At 33.8% G+C, this 12,226-nt stretch overlaps 1 gene segment (V, D, J or C); it reads right to left on the bottom strand.

The window, feature by feature from the left end:
• Positions 1 to 11,154: 11,154 nt before the first annotated feature.
• Positions 11,155 to 11,836, bottom strand: LOC124107268 (T cell receptor alpha variable 29/delta variable 5-like). The segment is given in 2 exon segments: positions 11,155 to 11,559; positions 11,722 to 11,836. Coding segments are annotated over 2 exon segments (402 nt in total).
• Positions 11,837 to 12,226: the final 390 nt, after the last annotated feature.

The raw sequence follows: 12,226 nt of genomic DNA, 5'->3' as shown, positions 1-12,226 counted from the left end.
AATGTTGATTAAAATATGGAAGTTGGCTGTTATAAGTTTAAAAGATAAGTCTTTTTCTTGTTACAAGGAAAAGTCTATCAATAAAGTGTGTTAGAATTATTCCAGGATTAATTAAGAGAAAAAGAGAAAAATCAAGGAAAATTTATAATCGTGTATAAATGTATGTGTGCATATATGAAATTGAAGTTATTTTTCAAATAGAACATTTTCATTATACACACATTTGCTTGTTAAGATCCTTTTCAGTATTTGTGATTGCCTTCAATATACTGCACGGGCATCTTAGCATGGATTATAATTTTTCACAAAGTGGTTTCTACTTACTGTTTTAGTTTTATATTTACTGTTATCCATTTTGAGTTGTAGGCTCCAGCGATCCTAAATTAGTTTAATGTCATTTTCCCAAATTAAATATTGGGCTGGGGATGTGGCTCAAGCAGTAGTGCGCTCGCCTGACATGCATGCGGCCTGGGTTCGATCCTCAGCACCACATACAAACAAAGACGTTGTGTCCGCCGAGAATTAAAAAATAAATATTAAAAAAATTCTCTCTCAAAAAAAAATAAAAATACAAATAAATCTTAACTTTCCATCATTGTACATTCTATTTTCCTTTTTCTCGAATACTCTTTCTTTAACTTTATTATTGGCTAATTCTTCTACAGATCTTAATTTAGACATCCCCTTAGGTAGCCTACCCTTTCATTCTGTTTCCAATTAGATGCCTCTGTTAGGTGGTATATTCTACTCTTCTCCCGTGGTAGCTTTTATTACACTCTATTGTAATACACTCCACAATATACCATGCTCCCTGAAGGCAGAAACCATGTCTGTTTCTTTTTTGGTTGCATCTCCTGTGTTCTAGTTCAGTACACATATTAGGCATCAAATAAATAAGCTTATTTGTGGAATTTCAAGTAAATCAATTTAGTAACTTCACAAAGATTATGACTTCTCATTTGTAAATGGAGATTATGGCTACATTGCAGTGGTGAGTTGAGAAGTTTATGACAGTCAAATATACATGTATATATATTCATAGCATATGTAATCATACACACATGCACATATGTGATTGAATTATATGCTCAAACTGGAGTTGAATGCTCTGGAAATGTATATTCATTCTATTTACATATTTTTATATATGACTATATGTACAATTCATAGCATAACCCTGGCTTTTAGTTCTCAAATTTCCCATGCTGTCTTTTGCCTTGTATATACTATTCCTACTTTTAAGATAATTTCTTTTACCTCTTTTGTCTTTCAACCTGATAAACTGCTACTAAATCTCAGGCTTTTGGCATGTACATCAGGCAATCCCTGACTCTCCTTTATGGCTGAAGTGTAGCTGAGCTTCTCTATATTCTTTTAAACTTCTCTTTACTTTTCCAAGCTTAGCCTTTGTCTCACTTTGTCTGATCAGCTACATATACAAGTATAAATTCATTGAGAGAAGATACCATGTAATTTCTCATAGCTTGTTTCTCTCTAGTATGTAACCTGTGTATAATTTAGCAAATACTTAATCAATAACTGTTGATTAATTGAACAAAACTTGAGAACAACATTAGCTGGAAATTATTGTCCTTACATTGCTGATGAAAAGCATTATACAAGAAACTTAGAAGTTAACTTACTTGCTCAAAATGACATATCACATTCAAGGCTAGATCAATGCTAGAAAAAGCTTTTTTCTTTCTCTTTTTAAAATCAATGATGTTTCCCAAACATACTAAAAGAGAATATAATGGGTGACTGAGAATGAATAAAATGTGAAGACTGATCAGTGTGAAGAGTTTGAACAAAAATAATAGAGATAAAATCATATGTAGCATTCATTTTTCTGGTATAACTCTATAGAGTCTTTGAATTATAGATAAGTTATCAGTATATTCCCTTATTATAGCCTCTCATCATGCATAGACATGAAATAGTATAAGTCTAACAGCAATTAAAATGAAAAATATCCATTGCAACTGGACTTTATAACTGATTTGAGTAATGTTTAAATCATGTTAAATATATCTGAAAATATGAGAATCTGATTTATTGCCTTAGGGTTTTAGACATAAGTTTGTTAAGAAAATGGATGTATAGTAACCAGGTTGATTATTCATATGCATTTTCATATTTTTTAAAATTGAAAGGAAGTGATTCATCAAGGATGCCTTTCTCCATATCCTGTTAAAAGACAGAAACATCTTTTATACACTTTGCAGTTTTGAAGGGATATTTGCTGCAACTTTGGATTTGGGCACAGATTCTTGATGCCTTCAATGCATGTGATGTGGATGCAATTAATATCCACAGCAGAATTAAAGAGCTGAATCTCTGGACTGAGAACTTGAAATATGCATAGAACCAAATCCATTCTAAGTATGGAGAGTGATTCTTAATATTTTTTCCTCTTTTTATTCTTATTTACATGCATTACAAAAAGGATATTTGAATTTTTTTCCCCTGACTCCACCAATGTAAGCAATACAAATAAGTGGAAGAAATACTACATGTGAGAACTGTGCTCTCGTGCTCCTGGGTATGCCAGGATCAAAGAATCTAATCCATGTTGAATTCATAGCTTCATATTCATAATCAGAAAAATATAATAAAATGAAGGAACTAATTAAATCTATAGTTTAGTTTTCCTATGGTTTTTACATTCCCACAAGGATCCCTGGATGAACCAAGCTAAGCAAAGTTATATAGCACTCTTATTCTGTTCAGAAATGTGTTTAGCATCTCCTGAAGTCAATGTGTAGATAAAGGTACAAGTAATGCAATTTCCAGAGGTTTCCACATGCTTCCTGAAAGACTTCTTGAATTTTCACATCCACTAAAAAGATTTTTAGCTTCAGAAATTAGCCTATGAGGGACAAATTTCATCCATATATCTGCATATATGACATATGCAAATACAACCAGTCTTAGGCTTTCATGGTGTGTTAATGATAATCAGGCTCTTTTCTGGGTCAGTGATGAAGAAATATGAGCTAAGAATCTTAGGAGTCTTCAGCTATTCAGAAGTGTGTCTGCCTTGGTAATTAATGGCTTCTGTTGGGAGGTAGCAAAGTCAGCAGTTTGGGAGTGGGTCTTGCAGTAAGACTGTTTGACTATGATCTCTTATTTTCTCACAAAGTTAGTGATAGTGAGCAAATTCCCGAACTCTCATTGCTTCTTCTTCTAAAATATTCATTATTCTAACAGCTATCTTGAAGAGTTATTGGTACATTAATTAATGTAATGTATGAAAAATGGATGGTACTATAGAAGTCCAATAAGATGTAGACATTATTACTCTTTTTGTTGCTAACTTTCCTTCCTTCTTTATCCTCTCTATTTTCCCTCCTCCTTTTTCTGAGGATTTACCAAGAATTGGAGGCTGAATAATTTGATTTTCATATGCAGTTCTAAGAAATCATACAGAAAGTGAAGGAAATTAAATTAATTTTAATAAAGGAAATTTTAAAAGACACAAACAATGGCAGGAAATCCTGTGATTATGGATCGAAAGGCAATGTTTCCATAATGATTATGCTACCCAAAGTGATATATAAATTTACTGCAAATTCCTATCAAAATCCTAAAGGCATTTTTTTACAGAAATAGAAAAATGTTCTAGAATCATGTAGAATAACAAAAGACCATAATCAACCAAATAAATCTTAAGAAAAAAGAACAATGTTGGAAGTATCACATTTTCTGATTTTAAACCACAGAAATCAAAACTGCATGAAACTGGTATAAAGACAAATACATAGATCAGTGGTAAAGAATATATATAGAAAGAGCCCTAAGACAAATCTACACATTTATGATCAATGGATTCTCAACAGTGCTGCCAAGAACACACAATGGAGAAAAGATAGTCTCTTTACCTAGTGGTTTTGGGAAAATAGAAATTCATATGCAGAAAAATAAAATTAGACCCTTGTTTCACACCATACACAAATATCAACTCAAAATGGACTAAAGAATTAATTGTAATATTTAAAACTGTAAAACTACTAAAAGAAAAGAAGAGCAAACCCCCCAACTGGCATTGATCTGAGCAATATATATATATATGTAAAATCGCAGACAACAAAAAGACAAATGGTCTACATCAAAGCAAAAAGCTTCTGAACTGCCAAGGAAGCAATCAACAGATGAGTATTGGCTTCAGCTTAAAGGCAGCAGGTGCTTTAGCTCCTAATAGGAGAGTCAGCCTGTTCTTTTTTTAAAATATATATTTTTAGTTGTAGATGGACACAATATCTTCATTTACTTTTATGTGGTGCTGGGGATTGAACCCAGGGCCTATGCATATGAGGCAAGCACTCTACCATTGAGCTACAATCCCAGCCCCATCAGCCTGTTCTTTAAATCACTGAAGCTAGTCATTGAATTCTCTCTAGCTAAAAAAGTCCTAAATGGCACATTCCAATACAAGGTTTTGTCTACTTTGAAAACATGTCATTTGACTTGGTTGCCTTCATCAATTATGTTATCTGGATCCTCTGGAGAACTCACTGTGGCTTCTACATCAGTGCTTGCTGCTTTGCCTTGCACTTTTGTTATACAGATGGCTTCTACCATTAAACCTCAGAACCAAATTTTGCTATCTTTAAACTTTTCTTTTACAGCTTTTCCACCCCTTTTCACCTTTCACAGAATTGAAAAGAGTCCTGGCCTTGCTCTGTACAAGTCTTTGACTTAGGAAGATGTTTGGTTTGATCTTCTATCCAGACCACTAAAACTTTGTCCCTATCGGCTATAATAAGGCTGTTTCATGTTATCATTCATATGTTCACAGGAATTGCAGTTTAAATTTCCTTCAGGAAATGTTCCTTGCATTCATCATTTGTCTATTGTTTGATTCCAGACCTAGCTTTCAGTGTGTCTTGCTTTTAACATGACTTCATTATGAAACTTACTACCACTGAGCTACATCCTCAGCCCTTCATTGATTTGAGGTGAGTGACTTGACTCTTTTTTTCACTTGAATGCAAAGGCCACTGGAGGGCTATTAATTGGCCTAATTTCATTGTTTTTGTGTCACAGATAATAGGGAGACTAGAAGAGAAGGAGAGGAAAAGAGCCAAGGGAATGGCTGGTTGGTGGATCAGTCAGAATACACACATTTATCAGTTAAGTTTGTTGTCTTATATGGGTGCAACTCATGGTGTCTCAAAACAATTATCACAGAAAGATAACTGATCACAGATTACCATAATAGATATAATAATAATGAAAAAGTTTGAAATACTGTAGAACTAACAAAATGTGACACAAGGTGAGACCATGCTATTGGAAAAAATGGTGACAATATATTTGCTCAATGCTGGGTTGCCACAACTTTCAGTCTATGAAACCTACAGTATCTGCAAAATGCAATAAAATGAACTAGAACAAAACGAGGTATGCCTGTGTTTATACAAATAATGGAAATCATAATCTCAAAGTGATATGCACACTCTCACATCCATTGCCAAAATAATCACAGAAGCCAAGATGTAGAAACAGCCTAAATGTCTATCAACAGAAGAACGAGTAAAGAAAATGTGATATGCATATAAAACATTTTATCATTCAACCTTAAAAATGAAGGAAATTCTATAATATGAGGCCCTTGGTGAAATTCAAAGACATTATGCTAAGAGAAATAAGTCAGCCACAGAAACAAAATACTGCATCATTTCACTTATACAGCCCATCTAAAATAGCCAAACTAATAAAATCAAAGGGTGAAATGGTGGTTGCTAGGAGTAGGGATGAAAGGGAAGTGGAGAGTTACAAGTTTATGAACATAAAATTTGGTTAAGATGAGAAAGTTCTAGAGATGTGCTGCACAACATTGTTCATATAGTCAACAAATTTACCCTTAAAATTTAAGAGTGTAGGCCTTGTGTTCTTATTACAACAAAATTATTTTTAAAAAACTGATTAAATATGTAAAAAAGCTACCAAATAGCAATTCTACAACTTAAAAGTGAAGTACTGGACTTTTCAGTGAATAGACTTAAGAAAGAATCAGTGGTCATGAAAACAGGCAATAGAAGTCATTCAAACTGAAACACAGAAACAAGCAAAAAACAGCACCGAGAGTTGTGGAATCCAATCAAGCAAACATGCAATTGAAATCTCAGGGTAGAGAACAAAGAGAATAAAAAGGCTAGTCTCAGACTGGAGATTATGTTCTTTTTTTAAAAAAATTATTTTGTAATTTTTTCTAATTAGTGGAATGCATTTTGACTCATTGTACACAATTGCAGCACAACTTTCATTTCTCTGCTTGTACATGATGTAACATCGTACCTTATGTGCAGCCATACTTGTACCTAGGGTAATGATGTCCATTTCATTCCACCATCTTTTCTGCCCTCATGCGCCCTCCCCTCCTCTCCCTTCCCTTTGCCCAAAGTTCCTCCATTTTTGAGATTATGTTCTTGATATATGTATTTAAAACATTGGTGGACAAATAGTCTAATAAAACTGAGCAAAAGAGAAAAATTATTTAGCCAATTAGTTTGAACAAAGTTTCTCCACATCATTATTCTTGTAGAAAATGCAAATTATTCCCACAAATAACAACATCTCATGAAAAAGTCCAAAATTTAAATATCTCACAATTGCAAGAAAGGGTTGCAAGTGGAACATTCAGATGTTGGTGGAGGAATTATGAATTGGTAACTATTTTGAGAAATATCTGGTAGTGTCTATTCAAGGTAAATATGGACCCATGTGGACCCATGGAGTATACTCCTGGGATTATATAAAATGGAAATAAGTGAAGTTCTTACATAGTAGTGAAAAGCTGGAAGTAACCTAAATTCCCATCAACAAATCAATAAATGACTAAGTGGATTTTAGAATGGTAATTTTCCACACAGGATTTAAATTTTTTTCTTCTGTTCTCCAGTAAAAATGGCTCCTATCAAAAAGATAAAAGATTTAAAAAAATAAAACTGATGAAGATGCACAGAAAAGAGATCCCTTACACATCATTGGTGGAGATATGTATCAGTACAGCCTTATGGGAACAGTATGGAGGTTCCTCAAAAAAACAAAAATAGAACTACATATGATCCAGAAATACCACTGCTAAGTATATATCTAAAATAAATGACATTTGTATGTCAAAAAGATATCTTGTCTGGACCACAGCCCAGATATGCTAGGACAGCAGGATAGGTTGCTGAGAGACCAAAGAAAATACTCAAAGACATTGTGTAACACATAAGTTTATTAAAAAATGCTTATGGGGAAGGTCCAATGGTCATGGGTTGAACAAATAGTGCTCTTGATGTTTATATGTCAGTTTAAAAAACTTTACTGCTATACACTACATTGAAGATGAATTCATTGATTTAATACTATGTCAAAGAAAGCAGAAACCCACAGCACATACCATATAATCCAATGTGTATGAAGTTTAAGGACAGATAAACCTAATCTCTAGTAAGTAAAATGAGAATAGTGACTACTCCTGGGGAAAGGGGTGGAGTAAAAATAAGAAAGGGTAGAGGGGAAGCGTCCATGGGCTGAAAATGTTCTTCACCTATGTGGTGGTCACCCAGGTGTATACCTAGGTAAAATTCATCCAGATGTACCCTTAAAATCCATTCACTTTATTCATTGTATGCTGTTAAGAGTAAAGTAAAAAATAAAACACAAAAATATATTAAGCAATATCAGTTAAAAGAATATTTTTAAGAGCAGTAATAGAATCCATGAAATAATGAAATGCTATCTTCAAGATTTCAAGTATGATACCTAGAGAAATTCTAATACCAAAATGAAAGAGAATTCAGAACATTTTCATGCAAAGAGTAGGAAAGAGATTGGTAAAAGAATGGATAAGGTTTTACTTTAAATTAAAAAGGAAGAAATGATGCCCATAAAAATATGATTTGAAATACTTTTATCCTGTTAATGAACTTGAATAAGCATATCTTCATTAAATATTAATAAGGTATTATTAATAATAAAATACTAATAATAAAGTCACCACTATAATAAATTTTTCTTAATAAACCAGATATGCTGGATGTAATTTTAAGTATAGCATGAAGAAACTGAATTATTATAAAACACATAACAAATAAAATAGAAATATATAAAACAATATGAGTAAAATATAATAAATACAATGATATCATATGTATATTTATGTAAATAAGTAATTTATAATGTAACAAAATATGATAAATATTATGTCAGATTATCATTTTTCTCCTATATTATGAACTATGTATGCATTTTACACATTAATATATATTATGGAATAGCCATATGTACATATAATCCATATAAGGAGGACTATATTACATAGTAGTAAGAATGGGTGGAGAAATTATCTGTCTAATAAAAAGGAGAACTGAAAAAAAATAGAGTGAATAGAAAGCCCAATCAGTTGCAAAAGGAATAAACAGATTAGAATTTATTGGTCATAACAGAGAATGTAAAAATAACAAAATTACCAATTAAAGACACAGATAAAACATAAGAACAAAGAAAGTTTCAGACCCAAAGCAGACACAAAGCAAACAATCATGGTGTAACTCAGACAAAATGTAGAGCAACAAATACGGTAAGTCCTAGTTTATTTTTTCCCACTTCCACAAAAATAGTCATTAGAACATGCTTCAAATGTAGTATGAAACTCTTCTGAATTTAATTATTAGTACTTTCTATTAGTTTTAACTAAGTTTCTAAATTAGAACTAATTATTACTAGAACTAAATTATTAGCATTTTCTACTAATTTATGAGATAATTTTGAAAACATTCCTCACAAGCTTGAAGAAATCTTATTGCTCAGAATTATGGTAAACTTGAACTAAGAGATGGGGAAGTGTTCTGTTTGGATACAATTTACCCCAGAGGGTTTAATTACTTAGACTGAGAATCTAGGTTTGACATAGTGATTAAATGAATGTTTCCCCTTCCTGGTCCATGGCTTTTATAATGAGATTTTGTAGATCCACTCACAAATGAAGCATAGTTTACTTACTGCGTCCTCAATCCTGAGTAAGACTTACTTTGGTCAAGTTGGTATTACAAGTTATGAGGAAGGCAGAGGTTTGAAAAGTAAATCAAGTTTCAACTCGTGTTCTTACTTCCATGATTTCCATGATAGTATGCCTGGCCTTGGCTGCTGGAGCATGAGGTAGATGGGCCAGAGCTGGATATTTCAGTTGTCCTAGATTAGCTAACAACTGGTTGGTCTTCAGACATGAGTGAGCTCAGCCAAGCTCAGAAGAACTGCTCAGCTTAGCTCTCTCTAAATTGCTATTCTGCTCATCTATGGGTAAAATATATCATTATTATTTTAAGCCTCTGAGTTTTGGAGTTATGCACTATAATTATGGCAATAGCTAAATCAACAACAGGAAATATGGATGCTTAATGGAACATCCTACGGTGTGGCTTGGAGAAGATGAGAACACATTGCATTACTGTGGATTAGGCAGGTCCCCCAAGATGCTTTGTATTGACTCCATGGTTAAATATGTCATGGTTCAGGCTCTGGGATTTCTAAGTCCAATCACAATGGAGTGACTACTGAAGTGATTTCTTGTGTATATATACGAATTATTCCTCAGTTGACAAAAGTTTGAGAGTAAGGTTCAGGCAAAGAGAAACAAACAAAAATCAGTAACTGTCAGCATTGACCAGACTTGAGTCTCTTATGTATCCTTCTTGGCCCAATCCCAATCAAACCCAATTAAACCTTATTTCTCCTAAATAGAACTCTGCGTCCTCCCTTTTTTAACTTCCTCAGGGACCACTTTGGATCATCACGTGATTTTATCCTTTGCAAGGTTTTAAAAAAATCTGTATTTTTTTAAATGAAGAATTCTCTAATTCCTAATTCTCTAAATTCCTTTGCAAATTTGATACATGTACATGCATGTGGATGTATGAGTACTCTCGCTTTTTCAGAGAATCCATGCTGCCTCATTCTATTTTTTTTTCCTGATAGCTGGGATTTCTTTTTCTTTTCAGCTTGAAATTCTGCATTAAGGAACTGACAATGATTCTCGGCATGCAGAAGAAACATTTTTTTTCAAAGAAATTCAGGTTTACTAACGTCCTATTTTAATATAAGTGAGAAGCATAAAACCAATAGTCAGTGAAAGTTTGAGGTGAATGTCATCATACTATCACTGGGTTGTAATGGATTTTATCTGGTTCTAACCCAGATTTGCCAAATGAAAAAAAAATTCTGAGTGACTAATAGAATTATCAAATGCTATACAAATGGAAAGTGAAAGAATGTAAAATATCAAGTTTTTTTTTTTTCTTTCTTAGTTAATACATTCACTTCACTACTACTCACTTGTAGGAAAAGGTAATCTCATGGAGATTTGGTCATTTAGATCACTTCAGTTTGAAGTAGAAACTGTTTCGATTTTTGACTGACTACTGAAACTCCTCATTTATTTTCCACACCTTTAAAGTTCCTGTGATACTAGGATGACTTTGGTCTGGTTCTTTACTCTCAACTTTTTTTAATCCTAATTCTCAACCCACTCTATCCACCTCAATTGCGAATCACGGTAGCTACAATAACAAGGTCTTTGCATTTGACAAGTGGCATGACATTCTTATGTTCACTATTCTGATCCACAGAACAAAAACTTATACTGATGGACAATATGTCAAATAGTCCAATGTCTGCCTGGCAAGAAAGTAAACAACAAAAAATTTACTGAAGAATACCTAGAAGTAACATTTAAATGAAGAAATGAATGAGTGTGACTGATAATGTGAACATCATTAAATGTAGTCACAGTTACTCAGAAGCAAAACACAGTGGTTATTTCATTCATTTTATACAAAACTAAGGCAGGTGAGTGCCAACACTCTCAAAGATACATAAACATTCACTAGAAGATCTTGCAGTAGGACCTTTGTTTCCCCATTCCAGACACACATTCATTCTCCTAGGATGCAGGGGAGACAGTATATCCTCATCCCAGGATCAAAGGGTCACCAGAGATTTATGCTTTGACTAAATCAGCAATCTGTCTCTGAAAGTAAAGAAAGGATAGTGATTAGATTGCTTGGCACTCTGAAGCTCAGGGAACTCTCCCTACTTGTAAAGCTTGACATGCATTCATCTCCCAAAAGCTCAACTTGCTTTACCTGCTTCAAAGCATGCTTTCTCATTGCAAGGTACAATGGAAGCAAGATTGTGGGCCTCCTTGTCTGAAACCCAGCTACAGGTTTGGGTACTGGTTGCAGTTGCCTACCAAGCACTGTGTACTCGCTGCACAGAAGTACGTGGCTGAGTCTTCAGGCTGGGAAGCTGCAATGTGCAGAGACAGGTGTTTGGCACTCTGGTTGAGGAAAACTGTGAATCTTCCATTTTTATTTTTATCATCATCCGAAAGTACAGATATCAGGAACGTGGGACCTTTACTAGGGTACTTTTTGTACCATGCAAAATACTCAAATATGTTCTTATTATAGTCACACTTCAGAATAGAATTTCTTCCTTCTTGGACAGTCAGAGATGGAGGATTTTGCATAAACTGCTGGTCATTATTCTTCTGTTGACTCTTTGCCCCTGTTTGGAAAGAAAATAACAACTCTAAAATTTTGTTCTTAATGTCCCTAGAGAAGACCTGCAGAAGTCAGAAAACAAAACTTCCCAATTATGTAATTTTCCATCCTGTGAGTATTCCTTAGAGTTTTCTTACTATATTCAAACATCTCATCCCCAACTCACCGTCTGGCTGAAGCCACAGAATCAACAAGGAGGCCCCCAGGAGCCTGGCCATTCCTCCTGTGAAGACTCAGGCTGTTTTGTCTGCTGCCCTGGAAACTGCAGGTCTGACTTCAACTTCCTCTAGTTCATTCATTTCCTGCCACAGACCTATTTCACCTGGGAACAGCCCTGTTTTTACCTCAAGTTATTTCTCTTTATGAAAGGAAGCACTGCCCCCTTTAGTTCAAATGTAAAAATACTGAAAATCTATTTCTGTTTCCTAATCAATTTGCAATGTCTTCCCCACAAAACAAGTTAAAATAAGAAATTGAAAGAGAAGATTTTCAGGTATCACATATTTTAATGTGTGTGTGATTTGCAATAGTAGAGAAAGATAGCTGAGAATATAAAGAATTTTATTAGGTAAAATGATTGGCACATTTTCAGACTCCTTATTCTAACATATTGAAAAGAATTGGTGGTTATTGGGGCCATATAAGGTCATGATGTTCTATTTAGTAAAATT

Source organism: Marmota monax, unplaced genomic scaffold, assembly GCF_021218885.2.
Source record: "Marmota monax isolate L192 unplaced genomic scaffold, Marmota_monax_Labrador192_F-V1.1 WCK01_AAM20220418_F8-fsc00079, whole genome shotgun sequence".
In the NCBI taxonomy this organism is placed as follows: Eukaryota; Metazoa; Chordata; class Mammalia; order Rodentia; family Sciuridae; genus Marmota; species Marmota monax.
The sequence above is the reverse complement of the archived record's forward strand: the minus strand, read 5'-3'. Positions and strand labels throughout refer to the sequence as shown.